Genomic DNA, 24816 nt, shown 5'->3' with positions numbered 1-24816 from the left:
CAAATCATTTTATTTTGTTCGAAAATGTTTCTTTGATTTCTAGGGACCAAGGTTTAAAGCAAACTTTCAGGGAAACAATCGAAATTAAAAAAAAATTCTATTCAAGAATAATTCCATAAACAGAGATACAGGCGAATTTGGATTGAACTCAGTTTATGATAATTTACTGAGGTCAAATAAAGTAAATATCACCTCACCTAAGAGCTATGACCTCTGTCCACGTAATATGTCAGATAATTCTAATGAACCGGAACCAAAAAGGTCAGAGATTTGCCTCGGCTGTTGCATTGAAAAAAATAAGAGCAATAAACTATATGTAATTAGTTTATTAGGTATAAATTTTGTTTATTTTTATTCATGTCTTTTAGTTTTACTGCTGATGATGAACACTGTATATATGTTCGAAATATCCAGTTAAATAATTTTATATCTATTCACTGTCAATAAAAAGGTATCATCCCTATTTTGAACTGTTTTACTTTCGTCATCGAAAGGCAGTGTGGTCTTCGAAGTTATCTAAGAATGACTCAACAAACTCAAGGACCGTTTAGTTAGGATAATTTTTTTTGAAGTTCTAAATAAAACTTTAGCGTAAAGAGCGAGGTTTTGAGGGGGGTAACCCCCTCATATACGAAATAACTTGTAAACGTTTTAAGTTTTGATGTTGCTGCTTACTTTCAGTTGAAAAAAAACTTGTTGTTTTTTTTATTTAATGACCTAACGGGTTTACTTTATTCCGCATAATAAACTCTGTTCCTCAATTCAGGCTTTTATTTTCTTCCTTTTTATTTATTTAGTTCAGACTGAGAATTTATTTGAGAAAATGACAGCTTATGTGCATTGATGGAACGATGCTAAATTTTTCCCGATTCCGTGATAAAAACAGAAGGAAGGCAAAAATGCTTATACAGAAATGGGTTTTGTCATTTCCAATCTAGAACGTATCTAAAATCGAAACATTAGTTTTACAGAATTTAAGAAATCAGAATTAATTTTGTTAAGAAATCTCTTCGTTTAAATCAGCAGCGATTGTATTATGCCGTAGTTCTAGCTCCTATGAGGAGCTTTTGCTTTTCATGCTAGGCCGTTAGAGCTATGAATAAAATCTGGATCTAAGAACTTCCTAATTGTATGGGTAGGATAATTGATATTTAGATTTCAAAAATATGGGATGAGCACCAATTGACATAGTTGTTTTTGCTCAGTTGTTTAATTTTTTTTATCATTTTTGAATGGGTCCGGTCATTGTGAAAACGACATTTAAGTATTATTTATGATGATTTTTGGTACCTTGGCGAAGTATGAGTGTGTCGTATCAGTCAGTTGATTTTAGTGTGTATATCTATCATAGTGGTTGTTTGAATTGATAAAACCATACCATCAGAGGGGGAAGGAGCCTGATTTATTTCTTTATCTGCCTTCTTTGAATAGTTTGAGCTCTATGGAAATAGGTCAAATATTAAAGATATAAGCCTTCCAGTATCCTATAAGATCCTGGAACCTCTCAGCTTTTCCAAGGTCCTCTTCATGCTCACATATTTTTCTTTCTAGGAATTTGAAACCTGGGGATCTCGAACCGATTAAAGTGATATAAGTTATCTGACAGATGATATTTTAGAAAGTTGTTCTTAGAAATTTACCAAGTTGGTAAATCATTTTTGGCTGAAAATACTGTCGTCACCTCTGCTTGGTTTCATTATTGGAAGAGAAGAGAAACGATGCATAGTCTCTGGAAATATTTTAATTGTGCCATTGGATTTTTCGTCACTAATAGGTCATATCGTCTCATGTCGTCTATAAGACGGGTAAAGCACTGCTTCAAACAAGCTACAAAAACCTGCTATGCCTCGGGGAAGGAGAGAAAGGCTGAATTTCATTCAATATCGTCTGTTGCTCTGTGACACAAGCTTGTCAATCCGATTGCTTTTTTCCATCGTTCTATATCTCTGTAATAATTCAAGGTTGATAACTTCGATAGATCCTACCCTGGTACCGTAAACTACTTGCTAATTCGAGGGTATCTGCAACTCTGGCAATTTAATTTAACTACTAACTTCAAGCTTTTTTGTCTCCTTTAGACTACTGTTTGCGTAATTTTCTTATTCCTTGCTATTTTACATGTTTTCATTACTTTTTTATTATTTGAATTTGTTAGTATTAAACTATTTTACTCTTTTTTATGTTTTTACTATGAAGTGTGTCAAATGTAGTAGTCATCAAAAAGTGTATTTCCCTGGTAAAAAAATGTATTATACTGACGACGACGTGATGTCTGCTATCATGCAACGTTAGTATGGACTACACTGAGTGAAGAGGGACTTAACGATTCGAAGAGCTCCAGCGCCCTAATCAGCTTGAAAGTTGATGGTTGAAAACCCTTGAAATGATAAGATCTACTCGTTTGTGCTACCCCGCCTAACCTTCTTATGCAGTATACTTGTCAGAGATAGTTGTTTGTTTGGGTATAATAAGAGGAATAAGTATTGGAAACGTTAACTAATGATAATGAAAAGGAAAGGAAAAATTTAAATATGGACTTTTCGATTATAATGCGTAACAGAAAGCGGTATAGATATTTATTTATAGGGTGCCGAAACCCTATAGGCAAGTGTATTCTCTTGATGAGCCCTTGTGTTGGGTTGTTGCCTCTGAATTATTTGTCTTTATTGCTTTTATTGTTTGGTAAATGACGACTTATTCTTATTGACGACATGACTGCTTGTCCACGGATTATTCTTTATGGTTGATTATGTATGGCTATGCCGTTTGACCTATGTGATTGTATGGATGAGTAGGGTTAAGGCCTCATTCAAGTGCTGGTCTATATTAATCACTAATTTAGGAAAACAGTCTTCCTTTTCTCCTTCTCTCTTTTTTTTGTGATGTTGTATTGGTGATTTCTCTTTTCGTTATACTTATTTATGTATCTGTTCAATGAATAATGATTATGGATATATTCTGAATTAAGAACCAAAAAAAAGAACCAAAATGAACAAAACAGCCAACTTGGCGAAAAAACATAGGGAAAAAACTGAAATTGTTCGAACCTAAAAATTGTTGGCCCAGAGAGTCTTTAGTGTAGCTTGGCTAGCTTTTTCGCTGCCTTGAGTATCAAAATTCGCGAATTAACTTACGTAACGAACTTCTATATTTGTGTGTATTTTTATTATGTATATGAAGGGCTTCGGCCCCTCGTCAATACCTCACTCTTTACACTAAAGCTTGAATTTTGTCCCAAATCTTTAAGAATGACCCCTGAATCATATAGGTCGTAGAATAAATAGTTGAAATTACTAAAAATACTTTAGCGTAAAGAGCAAGGTACTGTGGAGGAGACGAATCGCCTTAGATACGTAATATTTTATGTTCGTTTTAAGTTTTAATGCTGATCATTACTTCCAGTTCAATTTCCAGTTCAATGAAAAAATTCTTGAAAATGGAAAAAACACTCTGAGTAGCCCCCTCCCTCGACTCATCCCCACCCCAACACAAAAAAGTACCCCTGAAAATGTCTCTACACTTCATAATAACCATTATTATATGTTAATAATGGTCAAAGTTTGTAACTTGCAGCCCCCCCGGAGACTGTGGGGTATTAAGTCGTCCCCAAAGACATAACTATTAGGATTTTGACTTAGCTGAACAGAATGGCTATCTCAAAATTTTGATCCAGCGACTTTGGGGAAAAAATATGTGAGGGAGGGGGTCTAGCTGCCCTCTTTTTTTTTGGTCACTTAAAAAGGGCACTAGAACTTTCAATCTCCATTAGAATGGGCCTTCTCGCGACATTCTACGACCACTTGGTCGATAGGATCATCCCTGGGAAAAACAAACAAACAAATAAACACGCATCCGTGATCTGTCTTCTGGGAAAAAATTCAAAATTCCACATTTTTGTAGATAGGAGCTTGAAACTTCTACAGTAGAGTTCTCTGTTACGTTGAATCTGATGGTGTTATTTTCGTTAAGAGTGACTTTTAGGGGGTGTTTTCCCCCTATTTTCTAAAATAAGGCAAATTTTCTCAGGCTTGTAACTTTTGATTGGTAAGACTAAGTTTGATGAAAGTTATATATTTAAAATCAGCATTAAAATGCAATTCTTTTTACGTAACTTTTGGTATCAAAGTTTCGTTTTTTAGAGTTTCGGTTACTATGGAGCCGGGTCGCTCGTTACTACAGTTCGTTATCACGAACTGTTTGACAACATTGCTGCGGTTCCGGCAGGAAGTGAGGTAGTAGTTGGCTCAGTGTTGAATCAGGCAGGAGTAAAGTAGTGTTATGCTCTATCTTTATTTATAAATATAAGTTTGATGGACTTCGTCCTAAGGAAAATGGCAAAGCATATGGGAGAACACTAAATTAATTGGGATGGTAGAACTCTCCCTAGACCTGGATTATGTGTCGTAGATAAAAATGTCAGCAAAATCAACGAATTTTTAGAGTTCAATGTTGGAAGACTAAGTTGCTTATACTAGGAATAAGTGAGGATGAAGAAAAGGTGCTGGGTAATGATAAAAATTGATCAAGTTGATGGCTTCACTTACCCAGGTATTGTTTTATCATTAGTCAAAATGGGGGACGCAATGAAGATGTAAAAAGTAGAATAGCCAGTACCCAGAGTATTTTTAACCATTGATGTAAGTTTGGAAGAATAGGTACTTGAATTGAAGTTAGTGAATTGAAGAATAGGAAGAATTGAAGTAAGTTTGGTACTTGCTTGTCCTTGATTCAAGGGACCGATATCTAGCCGGTCCTGGCGTAGAAACCCCTTTCGCAACAAATTACCAACCTTTAAAAGATTTATGTAATACGGGTAAAATATATCATAGGCAGCGTAATAGCGATGTCTAAGTAAAGAGCAATGTGGGTCCTATGTTTGTTTTTTTTAGACCAGGACACTTCGTATAGAAGGAGTCGTCGTAGAAACTTCGAAAGGGGCTCATTTGATTGGAAATCGCAAGTGCTAGTGCCCTTTTTAATAGTCGAAAATGATTAGAGGGCAACCAGCCCCCCACGCCCATCAAATACTGAAGAAAACTATCTTATAAAGAAATGACTAAAAAAAATTTCTTAAGATGCAATATCACAAAGGAGAGGAAAAAAAAGGAAAAAAAATAACGTAAACTAGTGACAAATCATTAGAGGGTGTAGTCGTGGTCAAGACTATTACGAATCTAAAGCTTCTGAATCGTATTTCACTTCAGTAAAAAATGTATTTGGTAATAAATAAATAAATTATAAATAAATATTTAAATAACACTATTCAAACATCCTTGCCAAATCTCCAAGTAGTCCTATTCTTCTCTGCTTACGAATAGGTTGTGATTCTGATCTTGTAGTCATAGTTTTCCCTTGACGACTCTGTTGTTGGTTCCTAATATTCTTGTTGCGTTGATTAGAGTTTGCTTGGTCGTTATAGACAACGTATTTATTATAAATTGCTTTCATCACATTTGATAGTGGAATATTCTGCTGGAATACAGGATCTATAAAAAAGATTAGCGACAAATGAACAAAGAAATTTTGAAACACACAATTTAACTAAAAACCAAAACTTGGATTTTCTTATGGATAGGAGGATGCATGCTCGCAGAAGTAATTCTATAGGCATACCAAGGCCCTAGCCAGGATTTTTGTTGGGAGAGGGGGGTGCAAAAAAACTTTAAAAACGCATCAAAAATTGTGTATATTCTTTTTTGTTCCGTTTTTACGAATCGGACAGAAACTTCATGTGGAGGGTTTAAACCCTCTAACCCCTCCCCACCTTAATGCAGCCCTAAGGTATATTGTTATGGAATCCAAGGGGCGAGGGTATAACTATTTTGGATAAGAATGCTGCTTATCCTGGAATACTGGCAAAATTACATCCATATTACTTGAATCCAGAATATCAATGTTTAGACGTTTTTTTCTGACAAGTTTTCTGTGAAATACTGAGAGAGTTATATGAAACTAATTTTTTTAGTTGTTCTGGACAAAATAAATTAATTGTGCTGCTGTATATATATATATATATATATATATATATATATATATATATATATATATATATATATATATATATATATATATATATATATATATATGTATATATATATATATATATATATATATATATATATATATATATATATATATATATATATATATATATATATATATATATATATATATATATATATATATATATATATATATATGTTAAAGGACCTGGTTTTGTTTCTTTTAGCATACAAACCTCAAAGATACATGGAATAAAAGTTTTGTACTGACAATAAATATACGAAATTTAAGAATAGATAGTATTCTTAGAGTTGCACAGACCATTTTCAAGACCCAGAAATAGGATGAATGGAAGGGTAGGAACAAAAATATTTTAAAAGTAGTCATCATTCTTAAGATCAACACTCGTCAGTTCTTTCCTATTATACGTTTTTAGAAAGTAGCCTTTAAGCTTGTTTCAGCTGTGATATGGCTTTTGATTAAAACAAAGCATTTACAATACCTGTGGCTTGGTAATATGTGCTGGATAGTGTGGCTTAAATAATGTAAGAAATTACATTATCTGTGGCTTGTGGGTTCGATTAAAAGCGAGATTGTTGGCCTTTGTAAGAATGTTTTGGAAGAAAAAGCTCGATTTTAATGTCTGTCTAAAGAGCTGCATTAGCGCATTGTACATTAGAGCTACATTGTTACATCAGCGCAAAAAAATATTTTCGCAAGTCGACTAAAAAGAAAGGGAGAGAAAGTGGTTCCTACTTTGATAATGAAGAAGACAGATTTTTTTTCGAATGGAGTTTAAGAGCAGAATTGACACTTTAAACGAACATGTTTTCAAACAGTTCGTGATAACGAACTGTAGGAACGACCCGGCTCAATAGGAACCAAAATTCTAAAAATGGAATTTTATACCAATAACTATATCAAAAGAATCGAATTTTAATGCTGATTTTAAATATATAAATTTCATCAAGTTTAGTCTTACCCATCGAAAGTTACGAGCCTGAGAAAATGTGCCTTATTTTAGAAAATAGGGGGAAACACCCCCTAAAAGTCATAGAATCTTAACGAAAATCACACCATCAGATTCAGCGTATCAGAGAACCCTGTTGTAGAAGTTTCAAGCTGTTATCTACAAAAATGTGGAATTATATATATATATATAATAATATATATATATATATATATATATATATATATATATATATATATATATCTATATTCACAGGTGGGACACAGAGACACAACTACAATGGCGCGTAACGGCTTACGCGCGCGGGGGGGCGCGAAGCGCCCCCACCAACTAGGTGTTGGGGTGGCGTGAAGCGCCACCCCAACAGCTAGTATGTAATAAAAACATGAGAATACAAAAGTTCGTTACGTAAGCTAATTTATAAGTTACGTATATCTTTTGCTAATAAAAACAGTGGTAAAAAAATTAGACGTTCTAGTTGCCTTTTTAAGTAACCAAAAAATCGGAGGGCAACTAGGCTTTTTCCCTCGCTCCTTTTTTTCTCAAAATCATTCGATCAAAACTATGAGAAAGCCATTTAGCCAAAAAAAAAAAAAATATATGCAAATTTCGTTTTAATTATTCCTCTGCGGAGAGCCAAACTCAAAACAGGCATTGATTCAAAAACGTTAAGAAATTAAATAAAAAACAAGTCTTGTCCTGTGGTGGCGCAGTAGATTTGACCTTAGCTTGGTAATACGGGACCCAGAGGTCGAACCACGCTGCAGGAATGCACTGCAGGGCCGACGTAGGGACCTTAGTAGTCAAGAAGCGTCGTTAATTCTTAAATATAAAAACAAGTCTTTTTAACTGAAAGTAAGGAGCGACATTAAAACTTAAAACGAACAGAAATTGCTTCGTATATGAAAGGGGCTGCTTCCTCATCAACACCTCGCTCTTTACGCTAAAGTTTTTTACTGTTTTAAAAAGTAGAGTTAAGAGAAAGAGTCAAACTTTAGCGTAAAAGAGCGGGGCGTTGATGAGGAAGCAGCCCCTTTCTTATACGAATTAATTTCTGTTGTATTCTTACTTGTATTCTTGTAAAAAAAAACTTGTATTCTTTATTTAATTTCTGAACGTTTTTGAATTAATGCATGTTTGATTTTGGCTCTCCGCACATAAATTGTTATGTCCTAAAAACGATGAACCTGATGTCCCACTAAGCATCTTGCTCTTAGAAGGGTAAAGTTTAATTAACGCTGCATTGGGTATATGGTCAATAAATAATATGTTAAAACTTTTGCGTAAAGGGTGAAGAATTTAGCTGGGTAGAGGCCCCACCTTCATCGAATATTTTGTGTCTGTTTTAAGTTGTAATGTCGTTCTTTACTTTTATACGACGCAACTTGTTTTTATTTGGTCTCTTCTAATATTACTCTGGATTATCCTAAAATCTTTTCATGGGACAACTATTGCTCCTTGAGGGCTCTTTTCATCCATGAGCACGTCTAGGAGGTGGGGAGAGAATCTCACCCACCCAGAAATTAACTGGTCCTCGAAATTGCCCCTGTCCTTCCAACTTTGTGCTATTAAGTACATGAAAATCAACTTTTCTTTCGGATTCAAGATTGTATTTACATTCAACATTTTTGCAATAAGAGGGAAGTTGTCTTCCACTCGCCATCCAAATTGCAAGCTTAATCACATATAATCCTGCAAATGAAGGGAGGCTAGGCGATAAAGATTGTCGCCTTCCCTGCCTATTCAGTTGAACTATCGAAAAATGAAGAAAAATTGTAGAGTTTAGCCCTAAAATATACTTTATACCCCTCCCCCCGAAAAATTTACAGTGACCTCCTCAATTATAATTACATTGCAATATAGCTATTAAGTTTGCTGTATAAATGGCCTATTATAACTGTTTGTTGTGTTCTGACCGTAAATATGCTCAGGGGTGATTAGACGACTACACGGTATTGTAGTTTCTGTAACTAAGAGACTATGTAAATAAATTTTTCATAGTTCTAAACTGATTGGCTAGCTCATAATTTTTGCTTGATAGCATCCTGGCCCAAAATGAAACCAAATAAAAAAATAGTGCTTTACTGTAGTGTGATTTCTTTTATTTCTTAAGAAGAGCACTAAAATCTTTAATTTTTTTTATTTAGGGAACCTATGACCCAGTTTCACGCCCATTTCAAAGATGTTTATAAATTTTACCAGGCTTTGCTATCCGATTAGAATTCCATGTCTTCTCGGATGGTGTTTTAGGCGGTGCAGTTGAGAAGACACCCGCTTCAATTATAGATTTTCTGGTTGTCTGGAACATTTCAATGAGTGTGGAACTCATTGTTGTGGATTCTGTTGTAGTTTCTGGGGCACCAGTGGTTGTTTTTCTAGCAGGTTTGCGTCGACGAGGCCGGGAGGGAGGTGCTCCAAGCATACTAAGAAAAATTACAGTCAATGGAGCAGCTAAAATCGAAAGAAATGAATCAATTATCATGCTTATAGATAATGACCATGAGTAGACTACCCTGGTGCCACTCAACTCTTATGAAATTCAACCCCCGTACAACTGAACCCGAGTTTAATGGAGCACCATGTAACTGAACCCTCGTGCAATAAATCCCGGTTAAAGTGAACCGTCGTGCAACTGAACCTCTGTCCAACTCCATCCCATTCAACTGAACCATACAATGAATCCCCCGTTTAATGAAAAAACAACACAAATTAAAGAAACAAAATTACGGGAGTTTTAAAAAGAGCTAGAAACGCTGATGAGTCTCCCTGTTTTCTGTTTTATTGCTGCAGTACTAATACGGCACAAGAACATCGCATAGAGCTGTTTAAGGTCATTTGAAAGCTAATATTAACATTTATGCGCTTTTTATTGTTTCATCATGCACTTAAAAAAAAAAATTGTTTTGACATTCAAGAAAACTGTTTGTAATGTTTATCAACAACAAAATTGGAATTTCAATAAAAATCGGCGAACTGAATGTTAAAGATCTTATTGGGATTCCCTTATCGTTATGGCTGCTTTTCTTTTCAACGCGCTGCTTTTCTTTTCATTGTTCCTTATTCTCGGATTCTGGAAAAATAAAAAATAGCAGAGAAAAACTAGAAAAAAAAGTTATTTTCGCAACGCGATGGAGGTTTAAATTTTTCATATGTTTTACAGCTCTCTTTTCTGAACAAATTGGTGCAAAAATAATTTCTGCATCACCTTTTTCCATGTCCGACCATTTTTTTCGTATATCTCTCCTACTATATATTCTCTTGTTAGCATCACCCTTTTAAACCGGTTTACGAGTAAATTGAATCGACTTTGACAAAGTCGAGAACTAGAAAACACAGGAAATATACAATCCGGGCTATATATTTGTACATGAGGCGGGGGGGGGGGGGGGGTAAAGTATAGTGGAGTTACAGATGAAATGTGTTAGCTAAAATTATTCTGCATACCATTTAGTAAGGATTGTTGTTTTTAACCCTTTAATGTTGAAAAAAAAGAGAAAAAGGTATCATCTTTGAGGGTCCGTAATGGGCTTGAAATTGAATTTCCTAGTAAAGCGATTGTTATACTAAAAAAGGCATCGAGTGGTATGTTCACCTTATTCGTAGGTCAGTTGGTCAGTAATAAGAACTGTCCCAAATTTACTTCGGAATCATTTATGTTCCTTTCAAGTTTTAATGTCGCTGTTGACTTTCATTTCAGAGGGGCAAGTCACTACATTGGTACCAAGAAAACTTTCTTCTTTTTTTATACAAATACGCTATCCGAAACATTTTGGGAAACATAAGACACACATTATCCATATTAATAAAGTAAACGAAATACTTACCCTCAGACTTTCACCAAAGCAGTATCACACACCAAAGCACAGCTTAGATACCAATACAGTTATGAAAGCTCCTATCTTGCCCCTGAGAAGCTTTTGGTACAGAGCTCTGAACTTGGCGCCTCCTCCAAGCTAGTGCTCTGACGCGTAGACCGTACTACAACACCATAGGCGGGAACGCAATTTTGTTTTGTTGCATACACAGCTTAGATACCCATACCAGTTTCCTGTTACTGGTTAGATACCAATACCAGTTTCCTGTCTCCAGCCGCTAGTATCGCTACTGCGCACTGTGTCCCAAAATAAATCGAGTTTTCATAACTGTGTATTGGTATGGGTGCTGTGCACCACAGCATAAGCATATATATACGAATATATATACTTATGCTATTAGTCATCTGTTTCTGAATGTTCCCTGGGTATTTGGACGAATTTGTTGGTCTGTCGTTAGAGGTCTTACCGTTATCAATTTATATGAGTTTAAAAATACAAAGTTTTTCGCGCGAAGTTGAAACTTAAAACGGACAAAAATTATTATGTCACAGCTAATCTAATATATATCAATAAAACTAGTATTAATCTAGAAAATACTCCAAACAACCTTAAGAACTTACGAAAAAATTTAAGTATATAACATAAAGTTCATTATCCATACTTCATAAAACGATATATGGTTTTTAGGAACGTTTGTTTTTCGATGAGCAAAAAGCTGTTTTAACTCGGCCGACTTTAACACGCCTGAAAAAGCCATAATGAACACACTGCTTTATCAATCACCTCCTGAATAGGACAAACTAGAAGACTACTGTAACGAAAGAAAGCCGTTTAAGGGCTCATTTAAAAGCGTATATTTATACCTAATCACTTTTTATAAATTTTACTTGATAGCACATTCCCACAAAGAGCACTTTCGGTTGTTTCTCCCATTTTTTTTCCTTTTTTAATTAAAAAAAATACCCTTTTCTAATGGAATGACCAAAAAAAAGTGTTTTTCAAAACCTATGCAGGGGCAAAAACCTAAGGATGCAAGGCCGTCCCTCCTCAATTACCGCCGTTAGAATTAGCACACAGGCTTCATCGCAGAGTGAAGTTTGAAGGTTCAATTCAAAACTGTTGACCATTCAAGCTTAATTTTTGGTAGATTTTTATTTGAAAAGCTTTTAATTTTATTTAATTTGTCTCGCAATAATCTTTTACTTTTAAGGTGAGTAGGCGATTTATGAAACTTACTAAGAGGGTCTGGAGGGGAAGTGTATGTGAGGGGATCAAATGGGACTTCCAGTTAGGGGCTTTGGACAATAATTATTGCAATGGTACCGTTTTATGCCTCCAAACTCTTCCACTTAAGGATTGGCACCAAAAGTGCCGTTTTTAGTGCTATATGGCACTTATGGACGGTAAAATTGATAAAAAGCACGGAGATATGAGTAATAGGTTTATAATGAGACTTCCCGGGATATGCTTCAAAAAATGAGTGCATCACATTTGTAAAAAATAGAAGATTATCTGAAAAGTAATCATTTTTGATACCAATAGCTACATCAAAAGAATCACATTTTAATGCTGATTTTAAATATATAAGTTTCATCAAGTTTAGTCTTACATCAAAAGTTACGAGCCTGAGAAAATTTGCCTTATTTAGAAAATAGGGGAAACACCCCCTAAAAGTCATAGAATCTTAACGAAAATCACACCATCAGATTCAGCGTATTAGAGAACCCTATTGTAGGAGTTTCAAGCTCCTATCTACAAAAATGTGGAATTTTGTATTTTTTGCCAGAAGGCAGATCACAGATGCGTGTTTATTTGTTTGGGTTGTTTTTTTTTCCCAGGGGTGATCGTATCGACCCAGTGGTCTTAGAATGTTGCAAGAGGGCTCATTCTAACGGAACAACTTAGAAACAACTTAGAACAACTTAGTTACAAACTTAGACCAGTGTTTAGACATAGTAATGGTTATCGGGAAGTGTACAGACGCTTTCAGGGGGATTTTTTGGTTGTGGGAGGCGTTGAGAAGAGGGGGATATGTTGGGGGAACTTTCCATCGAGGATTTTTGTCATGGAAGAAGAAAATTTCCATGAAGGGAGCGCAGGATTTTCTAGCATTATTAAAATAAAACGATGAAAAAATAATTATGAAAAAGTTTTTTTCAGCTGGAAGTAAGGAGCAGCATTAAAACTTAAACGAACAGAAATTATTACGCATATGAAGGGGTCACCTCCTCCTAATACCTCGCTCTTTACGCTAAAGTATTTTTAGAAATTTCAACTATTTATTCTACGGCTTTTGTGATTCAGTCAGGGGTCATTCTTAACGAATTGGGACAAAATTTAAGCTTTAGTGTAAAAAGCGAGGTATTAACGAGGGGGTGAACCCCCTCATATATGTAATAAAAACATGAGAATACAAAAGTTCGTTACGTAGGCATATGCGCGGGGGGCTCAATTGAACCAGGACTCAGTTAAATAGGATTCAATTGCACGAGGATTCAGTTACATGAAGGTTATGTTGCACGGTGCACGGGGGTTGAGTTAGAGGGAGGTTCTGATGCACCTGAGGTTAGATACACGAGAATTCAGGTGGGTTCAGATGCTGAAGATTCAGTTACATGAGGGTTCATTTACACTCGTGCTGGAAAAAGTTATGATTTTACAGATAAAGATAACGTAATACAAAAGTAAAAGAGCGTTTACAACTGCTGTACTTTTCGAAGATTAAATAAGGGACTTCATCCCTTGCACTGGAGTTGATGAATCATTAATATGATTCATCAATTCGGAGTTGATGAATCATTAATATGAACAAGAGCTCATATACCACTTTTGACGAGGCGAGAAGAGCCAAAAGATCATATAGTATGAGCTCTAACAAAATTCTATGAATCTATAGATTGATTTAAAAAGGAAAATAAGAGGCTTAATGCCGGTCAAGATTTAAAATAAGAGCTCTGAGTCACGATGTCCTTCTAAATATCAAAATGCATTAAGATCCGATCACCCACTCGTAAGTTATAAATACCTAATTTCTTCTAATTTTTCCTCTCCCTTTAGCCTCCCACATGATCGAATCTGGGGAAACGACTTTATCAAGTCAAACTGTGCAGCTCCCTGACACACCTACCAATTTTCATCGTCCTAGCACGTCCAGAAGCACCAAATCGCCAAATCACTGAACCCCTCCCCCCAACTTTCCAAATGAGAGCAAATCCAGTACGATTCTGTCAATCACGTATCAAGGACATTTGTTTATTCTATCCACCAAGCTTCATCCCAATTCCTCCACTCCAAGTGTTTTCCAAGATTTCCCCCTCCAACTCCCCCCAATGTCAAAAGATCTGGTCGGGATCTGAAATAAGAGCTCTGAAACATGAATTCCTTCTAAAAATCAAATTTCATTAAGATCCGATCATCTATTCGTAAGATAAAAATACCCCAATTTTCACGTTTTCCAAGAATTCCGGTTTCCCCCTCCAACTCCCCCCAATGTCACAGGATCTGGTCGGAATTTAAAATTAGAACTTTAAAGCACAAGATCCTTCTAAATATCAAATTTCATTAAGATCTGGTCACCCTTTTGTAAGTTAAAAATACCTCAATTTTCAAAATTACCCTCCCCCCCCCAAGTCCACCAAAGACAGCAGATCCGGTCCGGTTATGTCAGTCACGTATCTTAGACAGGTTTCTATTCTTCCCATCCAGTTTCATCCTGATCTCACCGCTTGAAGTATTTTCTAAGATTTCCGGTCCCCCTAACTGACCCCCCCCCCCAATTACGCTTGATTATTTTTTACCAAGTTTCATCCCGATCCCTCCACTCTAAGTGTTTTCCAAGTTTTAGGTTTCCCCCTCCCAACTTCCCCCCCAATGTCACCAGATCCAATTTCATTGAGATCCGATCACCCGTTCGTAAGTTAAAAATACCTCATTTTTTTTAATTTTTCAGAAATAATCCCCCCCCCAACTACCCCAAAGAGAGCGGATTCGTTCTGTTTATGTCAATCATGTATCTAGAACTTGTGTTTATTTTTCCCACCAAGTTTCATCCCGATCCCTCCACTCTAAGTGTTTTCCAAGTTTTAGGTTTCCCCCTCCTAACTCCCCCCCAATGTCACCAGATCCGGTCGGGATTTAAAATAAGAGCTCTAAGACACGATATCCTTCTAAGCATCAAATTTCATTGAGATCCGATCACCCGTTCGGAAGTTAAAAGTACCTCATTTTTTCTAATTTTTCAGAATTACCCCCCCCCCAACTACCCCAAAGAGAGCGGATCCGTTCCGATTCTGTCAATCATGTATCTGGGACTTGTGCTTATTTTTCCCATCAAGTTTCATCCCGATCCCTCCACTCTAAGTGTTTTGAAGATTTTAGGTTTCCCCCCTCCAACTCCCCCCAGTGTCATCAGATCCGGTCGGGATTTAAAATAAGACCTCTGAGACACAATATCATTCCAAACATCCAATTTCATGAAGATCCCATCACCCGCTCATAAGTTAAAAATACTTCATTTTTTCTATTTTTTTCGAATTAACCGGCCCCCCACTCCCTCCAAATGGTCAAATCGGGAAAACGACTATTTCTAATTTAATCTGGTCCGGTCCCTGATACGCTTGCCAAATTTCATCGTCCTAGCTTACCTGGAAGTGCCTAAAGTAGCAAAACCGGGACCGACATACAGATCGACAGACCGACAGAATTTGCGATTGCTATATGTCACTTGGTTAATACCAAGTGCCATAAAAAGCACCCACGCCTGGTTTCAAAGTCGCTGCCAAAATCACGATGTTTGCTAGCTATAAGCCAGTTTTTGGTTATTCTAATAAACAAATAGACAATCTAAGGCTCTAAATAATCAGGATAGTCAATAAAAAGAATAAAATAGTAAACGAAGTAAAACAAGATGGTGAATCTCGTATATTACTTGCACAAAAAAATTTTCAAATAGGGTATTTCATCATGCTTTTTGTATCGTCGTTTTTGTCACCTTTTCATCACAGATTTTAGTTCCTTAATGTCTTAAAATATATTACTTGAAATTAAAGTGATAAATATTGCCATGGGTATTTTATTTTTTACCTATCCAGTGAAACAACCGGTATCTTCGTTTTTTTCAATTGTTCATAAACAAATAAGTCGTCCCTATGTTTCCGCAAGGTTAGTGCAAAACTTGATTCCTTGTAAAAGAAACTGAAGTGTCATTTAGTTTTGATTGACGGGTTCATGGTTGGCAAACAAATCCATATTCTGGTATCTAAAAAACTAAATTTTGTCTGACACTAAAGGTGGCTGAAATAGGATATGCTACCCTAGACTTAGGACTTTTATAATAAAAAAAAACCTGACGATTTGAGTTATAGTAGATTTTTTACTGTATTTTCGGTGACAATTTGTTCATAAGGAAACAGGAAACATAAAGCTTACCTATAAAAAAAGAAGAAAACATCACTGGCCCTATTGGTTTGAAGAACTGATTCACTATATCAAGTGGTTCTGGGCTAACTCCTGCCTCAATTCTGTGATTTATTAATGTGCTTGAATATTGACTACTTGAAGGTATTTTTTCTTGACTTTGGCTTTCATTTATAATTTTCTTGTTTTCAGCATGTACTACAGGTAAGCTATCAACTTCTGCTCCAAGGGATTCATTCCCTTGGTTACTTGTGTATTCTGACTTAAGGGAGTCAAAAATTGTTTCTGAAACCTTCTCTACAACTTCAGTTGAACTTAAAATGTTGGTTTGATGTTCCTTAAGTTTCTCAACTTTTTGAGTCTCGTCTTGAGCAGCTACTAGCCTTTTTTCGGTGAATAAACTATTCTCCGTTAGATTTGTTGGGGCTAGGAATCTTCGTGATGCCCTACTCTTCGCTATAAGCTTCCTTAAAGACGATTGTACTTCTTTCCCTATTAGCGCTCTTGACTTCCGTGAATAAGCTCTATCGTTTCTTGTACCAGAATGCCTTAGAACGGTTATCAATTGTGTATCTATTCCAATGTTCTTTGTTTCTTCAATAAAAGAGTCATTTTCATTTACTATAGATTTGTCTGTTGTTGTGCAATTGTTGTTTCCATGCAAGCATAAGCCAAATTCTGAAAATAAAGTCGTATGTCAAACATTTGCCTGTTGTAAATACTCATAGAATTTACGAAAGAGCTCCTATATATATATATATATATATATATATATATATATATATATATATATATATATATATATATATATATATATATATATATATATATATATATATATATATATTAGGCATATCCTAACAGAGCATTCAATTCTAATGTACTTTACATTCGCTCTTGAAATACTTTTGTATTACAGCGTAAATTCAAAAATACTTATTTCATAATTCCCCATGATTGGTCCTTAGATCATAAGTCAATTTAATTTTTTGCATTGCTATTATAATAGTAGTTTAATGGTATTAATGGTGTTAAACTTGATAATCTAGCAGATCCACAAACAGAAGAGGTGGTCCGTATAATCCCCAGCTGCCCCAGGCAATTGATATATTTTTATGCTCTCGTGCGTATGCGTACTTCTTTCAATGGACCTTGACAAAATGTGTGGTCTGTGCCACCTTTGTTATCTGAAAACACATTTGCTTATGCATCCTCCCTCTGTTACATTACTTCAGGTGTAGGCTACGAGTCACACATGGTGAAATGTTTACCATAGTTATACAAGAAATTGTAACATATAATTAAATAGTTAAACCAAAGGATCTGTGTCATGTTTATTGACTTAAATTTTTGGTATGCACGAGTATATTTTTATGGAGTACCGTAAGCGTCACAATACCACATAGCCGTCAAACGAATCGGAGTTGAAATGAATTTTAATGATAAGGCATGTTTTGTCTAACCTGTGAGTTGGATCAATTGGTAACTACAATGAATTGACATTCTAGCCCCAAAAAAGGTTAATACAAATACTTCAATGTCTTACTGCTCAACATTTGTTAGTGGGTAGGCTGTTTTTATAACCTATATGATTCTATATGGGCTTTCTAGAAGACCTCAAGATTATTGTAAACTATTTCTTCTATTTGTGCGTTTTTTCGATTTTCTCTCTAATAGAAATCATCCCTCCGGTGAATTAATTTCTTGCTTAAATAGTCGTAGCTCAGCTCTCAGTTAGACTTGAAAGCCTAATTAGAGTCAAGCCTTGACCGATAGTCTGTGTAAGGGGCAAATACTGCATAACATTTTCCAGGCTGTATAAAAATGATCATTTTCCCTTCTTTATGATAGTCTATAATTTTAGGGCAGAACTAAGGCAGATAGACATGCAGTAAGGGTAATTCAGATATTCGATCAGTTCTGTGAGCCATCTGAAGGCAATTGGAGACTAAAAAGGCACACATCAGGTGTATACCTAGTCAGTACACAGAGCCATCACCCTCCTCGAATGCTGACTCTAGTGCCTTCCATTCATATCGTTTTTTTGCTGGCCAATACGGGATAAGACAGAAGATGTGTGGGCAAAATAGGTTTATGTCATCGAAATAAGATGACAGGCGAATGGCAGAGATTCATCGTAAATAGGGAGAAAGTTTTTAGCACTACTGATTTATTGAAATGGTGATTTATACCAAGAAGGATCAAGGCAAGGAACCGATGAAAAGCAGACGAAAAAATATTGGCAAATGGACTTAGTAAAACACTGGGAAAGAATTATATATTCTCTGGTAATCGGTTCCCTCCCCCCTTAGAAAATGCCCCTTCCCCAGGAAATACACCCCCCAAGAAAAATAACCTCAGTAGAGAATACCCCCTGCATAAAATACCCCCCGTTGAAAATACTCCCACGGAAAATACCCTCCAACGTGGAAACCCACCTCCCCATGGAAAATAAGGATTTCTGAATTTGAGATTTTCATTTGAGTTTTTTTTTCGTAGGGGGGAAAAATTTTGGTACATTTATATTGTACGCCACTCACTCAAGTTTACACAGTGTAACACTCGAGAGCAAACCGGTTTCTTCGTTAGGTTCTTTCAGCTTAGCTTGAGACAAGAGAAAGATAAGTGACAGAATAGATGGGAGATAAATAGCTTGGGCTATATATTTGCACATAAGAGGAGGGGATAAAGTATTTTGACAGTTTAAACTCAAACAACAATTCTTATTTTATGATACGTAGAATAATTGTACCTAACACATTTTGTATCCAGACCCGCTGTTATTTACCCCCCCCCCACGAATGGACAAATACATAATGTAAAAAAAACTATAGCGTAAAGAGCGAGGTCTTGAGGAGGAGGCAACTCTTTCATAAAGCCCAAATTAAATATTTTTCATCTATTTTGTTACTTGTCTTTATCTGGTCTCACGCTAAGCTGAAAGAAATTAACTACGAAAACGGTCTGTTCTCAAGTTTTACACAGCGTAAACTTCAGTGAGTGGCGTATAATGCATAAATACTGAAATTTCATCCCCAACAGAAAATAAGAAAACAAAACTCAGGTAAAATTCACAAATTTAGAAAGCTTTTTTTCCATGGGGGGGACCGGGGAGTTATTACCGTGGGGTATTTTCTACGGGGAGTATTTTCCGCGGGAGCATTTTCTGGGGAGGTATTTGTGGTATTATGATGATAGTGATGGAACCTCCGTCAAGCTGTAAAACCTGTGGGCCACTGTAACCCACATTTTAGTAATTAGTTGCGTGACCTGAATTTTTGCCAATTCATTTTGTGTGATTTCCACTGTTGTATTGCAAATTCTTGTTTGCCGACTCGTCAAATATATGCAGTTCATTAATGCACAATAAAATTGCAGGTAGACAGATCTGATTATTCGGGAAGCTGTGAGCCTTATGATTTCTTATTATGTTCGGGGGGATATTTTTTCGGGTTCTACTGGGAGACCAAGATACGTTAAAAAAACGCATCAAATATTTGTTTATACGTATGGTTATATTTGTTGTTCTAGGTCTTCATGAGTTGGACAAAAATTTCGGGGGGAGGGGGTCAAACATGTTAGCCCCACCCTCTGGATACATGTTTGGTCTTTCGTTTTTTCTTCATTAGTCCTGTAAATACTGGAATTCAAATATCAGAGTTATTGTAACTTTTCCTCGTGCAGCTGACAGAGGAAGAATGTGGAAACGATTTTTTCGAGCGAAATGGTGCCATAGTCCGAAAATTGGCCAAAAATGTTATGTTTCTGATCGGTTAAACTGAGTTGGTAATTCCCTCGACCAAGGGAACCCCAACAGACAAAAAAACATTAGGTCGGGGCATTGGCTTGAAAAGAGCTCAAAAAGTTTTTATTTGGCTGGCTAGAAGCCTATATCCTCATTTGTTTCCCTAAAAAATGGCTAAGAAACATTTTCCTACACGCCTTGAAACTTAGATTAGTAATTTCTTTGTGCAAGGAACTGAAGACACCCATAAAGTTAGAAACTTTGGTTTCAATCGACTTAAAACTTACATCTTTAAGTCATGGGGCGAAGGGAGCATAACATGCATAAAATCAGTTTTAGGCCTCAAAAATGCATTAGGTGCTAGGGCCTCAAAAAGGGAAATTTCCCCAAACAAATTTTTGACGCTTGCATCTTTAAATCTTCAGACCTAGGGGACCTCATTTTTGATGAGAGGCAAATGCTGGGTCCAAACATGGGCCAAAATAGTGCTTGGTACGTTCTCTTATAACCACCACACTCAAGTTCTTGGTCTGACTGAGCCGGTTTCTCTCTGTATCAAAGAAAAGTTCTTATACCTGAAAGTAAGGAGTGACAGACTGATTGCTCCTTGTGACTTACAGACTGATCGACAAATCTGTCAAGAAGAGTAAACGTGAAGATAAACGCCACTTCTACGAAGTGATGGCCGCAAAATCTGAAGAATCTTCGAAGAATTAGGTCAGTTTACAAGATCACGAACAAGATAATCAAGAAGAGGAGAGCCAGTGACGGTCCGATGAAGGACGAGGATGGCGCGCTGATAACCAGGTCCAAAGAGAAGAAAAGATATGAGTGAAACACTTCGGCAAAACCCTAAGCAGACCACGCTCAGAAAAGCCAATTTTTATCCTCAAAACCTCACGGATACTGCTGGATATCACCACCGAGATTCCTACCGAAGGTGAAATATTGAAGGCAGTCAAAAAGCTGAAAAATGGCAGGTCACCAGGAGACGACCGTTCACAGCAGATATGATGAAATGCTCTATAACCAGTCTTGTCTACTATTCAAAAGACTTCTTCAAAATCATTTGGTCAACAGCCAAAGTATCTTCAGACTGGCGCAACAGCACGCTCGTAAAGCTCTTTAAGAAGGGTGACGCCACCCAATGCAATAAATGGTACGGCATTAGCCTACTTTCCATCTCTGGTAAACTGCTGTCCCATTTTATTCAAGCCCGTATTCAACGCCACCTAGGCGAATATATCCGCGACGAACAACATGGCTTTCGCCCAAACTGCTCCTGTACCGACTCGATTTTCATCTTGCGAATGCTCACAGAGGAGAGCCTTGAATGGCGCAACAAGCTATATATGATCTTCATTGATTCCGAAAAGGCCTTCGACTCTTTGGACTGCCAGTCCCTTTGGAATCTTCTCCGTCATTACGAAATCCCGTACATCATAGTTAAGCTCATTATGGCCATGTACGAGGATACAAACAGCTGTGTGAGAATTCAGAGGAGAAATCACGTAAATTCTCAATCCTCTCTGGGGTGAATAAGGCTGTGTCTTATCTATCAACTGGTATTTTGCCAAAAAAATTATACCAGTTGTTTCTACTGCTTTCTTGCAAATTGGAAAATGATCGATGCGAATATATCCTTGATGTGATGAGTAAATTTTAAAAATAGATCTTGACTGATCCAGCCCGATGGTCAGACTCAACCTGCTGAGTTTGCTGGAGCACCAGTTAGCATGTGAGGCTGAAAATTTTGCCTTGAAAATATAAATTAAGGTGGTAAATACTGACTGCTTCTAGAAAAATTCCAAAACATGGTCACAAGAGCACCTTTCTCTGAGGGTGTTATCCTGCATAGTATCACCTGACCCCTCTCCCTAAACACTTTAGGAGGAACTGTGGTCACAGAGTTTTCGTCACAGTTGTATAAGTCACTTGCAGTAAAAGGAAGCTTTTCTAGAACTGATTTCGGGTTTCAGAAGAACTGTTCAACTGTCTTATCATCAAATGGGCTACGCCTAAATGATCACCTGCTCAGTGACCTAGATTTTGCTGAAGACATTGCAATGCTTGAAACCTGCGCTTCAGGAATTACTCTCGAATATTCGACAAAAAACAAGTGGATTCGGGCTTAATGTCAATGCTTGTGAAAGCACAGGAATGACGACAAGCGACTCACCTATGAAAGTCAAATGCGGCAAAAACGATGTAGGACAGGTAGTCAACTTCAAATACCATGGCAGTATCATCGAAAATACAGGATCCACAACCAAAGAAGTCATTGCCAGAATTGGTCAGGCTAACAGTACCTTCAGCAGGCTGAATAAAGTATAAAGGTTGACAACTTTCTCTCTCCAACTCAAACTCCACCAGTTCAACAGTAACGTCCTGCCTGTCCTCCTCTACGTATCGGAAACTTGACATCTCAACCAAGACCAAGAGACAAGAATTTCCTTTGAGAACACTTGTCTCCGAAGGCAGCTTGGTATTCAGTGGACCCAGAAAGTAATGGACGGCACCAGAATCCCTAAGCAAACATTCTTTTGGCTACCCGAAGGCACCCGCCACAGGGGACGACCCAAAAACACACTCTGTCGTACCTTCAACAGTGACCTGTGTCAACTACATGCCTCCCTACAACCAGAATTGGAAGACATTACCGCTGCCGCCGGTTACAGAGACGATTGAAGAATCTTCTTAGACACCTTGGGTGCCTCTGGAGGCACAGGAAAATCTAAGTTCTAAGGAGCGACATTAAAAATCAAAACGAACAGAAATTACTCCGTATATGAAAGGGGCTCTACCCTCCCCAAAGCCTCACTCTTCACGCTAAGATTTGAAACTTTGTCAAAACTCTTATTTTTAAAACAATAAGAACTTTAACGTATAGAGCGAGGCGTTGAGGAGAGGATAACCCCTTTCATATATGGAACAATTTTTGTTCGTTTTAAGTTTCAATGATGGTCCTTGCTTTCAGTTAAAAAAAAAGGACTTGTTTTTTTTAATTTCTAAACGTTTTTCAACTAATGTAGGTTCAAATTTGGCTCACCGTGTATTAATTTTGGCAGATTTATTCCTTATCTGAAGTGTAGCCACCTCCTCAATACCTTGCTCTTTCGCTATCAGCACAATTAAAAAAGCTTCCTACTCTAATTAAACGGCCCCTGTGTGTCAGTTTTAATTAACAGTCAAACTTTAACTTAAAGAGTGAGGTATTGAATAGGGGACAACACTTTATATATGGAATAATTTATGTTCCTTTTTCAAATAACGCCAGTAAATCTGACTTACCCTCTGTAAAATATACCCCTCCACCTTACAGAAAATTACGCCGTAGAAACTCCATCCAACGTAAAATTCCCTCCAGACAGTTCCGTCCTTGCTGAGAATCACTCCCCCTTGTAAAATTGCTTGCGGACGATTTAGCCTAAGATTTCTCTTCGGCATTCTTTCGTTTGAATAAGACTTTAATCTCTAATCTGTTTCTCTATCACTCCAGAAATGCCCCCTTCTGTGGGAATTATTTCTGAGAAAAACAAACACGTGGGAAAAAGCCCTTGGATAATTTCCCTGGAACATCTCTAAATGAACAAGAGCTAAGAGTCAGAAGAGCCAATAACTCATATGGTATGAGCTCTAGCAAAATTCGAAGAATCAATAGATTACTTTAAAACGGAAATTAGAGGCTTTATGCCGGTCGGGACTTAAAATAAGAGCTATGAGTCACATGGACCTTCTAAATATCAAAATTCAATAAGATCCAATTGCCCACTCGTAAGTTAAAGATACCTCAATTTTTCTAATTTTTCCTCTCCTTTCAGCCCCCCAGATGGTCGAATCGGGGTTAAAAACTTTGTCAAGTCAATTTGCGCAGCTCCTTGACACACCTAACAATTTTCATCGTCCTAGCACGTCAAGAAGCATAAAACTCGTCAAAGCACTGAACCCCACCACCAAGTTCCCACAAAAAGAGTGGATCCAATCCGGTTGCGTCAATCACGTATCTAAGACATTTATAAGCGTTTTCCAAGATTTTAGGTTTCTCCCTCCAACTCCCCCCAATGTCAGCAGATCTGGTCAGAATTTGATATAAGAGCTCTGAGACATGAGTTTCTTCTAATTATCAAATTTCATTAAGATCCGGTCGCCCGTTCTTAAGTTAAAAATACCTCAATTTTTCAAATTTTTCCAAATTATCAACCCCCAGCTCCCCCAAAGGGAACGGATCCTTATCAACTATGTCAATCTGGTACCTATAACTTATGCTTATTCTTCCCATCAAGTTTCATCCCAATCTCTCCATTCCAAGCGTTTTCCAAGATTTCTGGTTTTCAAGATTCTGTTTCCCCTTCCAACTCTCTGTGTCCCTGGATCCTTTTCAAATTGAAAATGGAGCACCTGAGACATAAGATTCGTCTATATACCAAGTTTCATTAAGATCCGATCACCCATTCGTGAGATACCTCGATTTTCACGTTTTCCAAGAATTCTGGTTCCCCCTCCAACTCCCTTCAATGTCACCAGATCTGGTCAGGATTTAAAATGAGAGTTTTAAATCACAAGATCCTTCTAATTTTCATTAATATCTGATTACCCGTTCGTAAGTTAAACATATTTAATTTTTGAAATTTTTCCGAATTACTCCCCCCCCCCAGCGAAAACAGATCGGAGAGAAACTCCACTAAAGAGTGCTTATTCTTTCCACCGAGTTTCATCATGATCTCTCCGCTTTAAGCGTTTTCCAATATTTCCGCCCCCCCCCCTATTGACACTGGATCTGGTTGAAATTTATAATAAGAGATCTGAGTTTCGAGGTCCTTCTAAATATGAAGTTTCATGAAGATCTGATCACTCCTTCGTAAGTTAAA

At 36.8% G+C, this 24816-nt stretch overlaps 1 protein-coding gene across 2 annotated transcripts in view; it reads right to left on the bottom strand.

Annotated features, from left to right (window-relative positions):
- Positions 1 to 5193: 5193 nt before the first annotated feature.
- The window catches only part of LOC136033808 (phosphatidylinositol 4,5-bisphosphate 5-phosphatase A-like), a 105637-nt gene continuing 86014 nt past the window's right edge, over positions 5194 to 24816 (bottom strand). The window contains exons 11-13 of one of the 2 annotated variants that reach the window (XM_065714721.1): positions 16216 to 16881; positions 9173 to 9424; positions 5194 to 5486 (exon numbers count right to left, since the gene is read on the bottom strand). In XM_065714721.1, the coding sequence (XP_065570793.1) occupies positions 5260 to 5486; positions 9173 to 9424; positions 16216 to 16881 (1145 nt within the window). In that variant the 3' untranslated portion in view covers positions 5194 to 5259. The remainder of the gene's footprint in view (positions 5487 to 9172; positions 9425 to 16215; positions 16882 to 24816) is intronic. The other variant, XM_065714722.1, reaches the window with a different exon arrangement.

This window comes from Artemia franciscana, chromosome 12 (assembly GCF_032884065.1).
Source record: "Artemia franciscana chromosome 12, ASM3288406v1, whole genome shotgun sequence".
Classification (NCBI taxonomy): Eukaryota; Metazoa; Arthropoda; class Branchiopoda; order Anostraca; family Artemiidae; genus Artemia; species Artemia franciscana.
The sequence above is the reverse complement of the archived record's forward strand: the minus strand, read 5'-3'. Positions and strand labels throughout refer to the sequence as shown.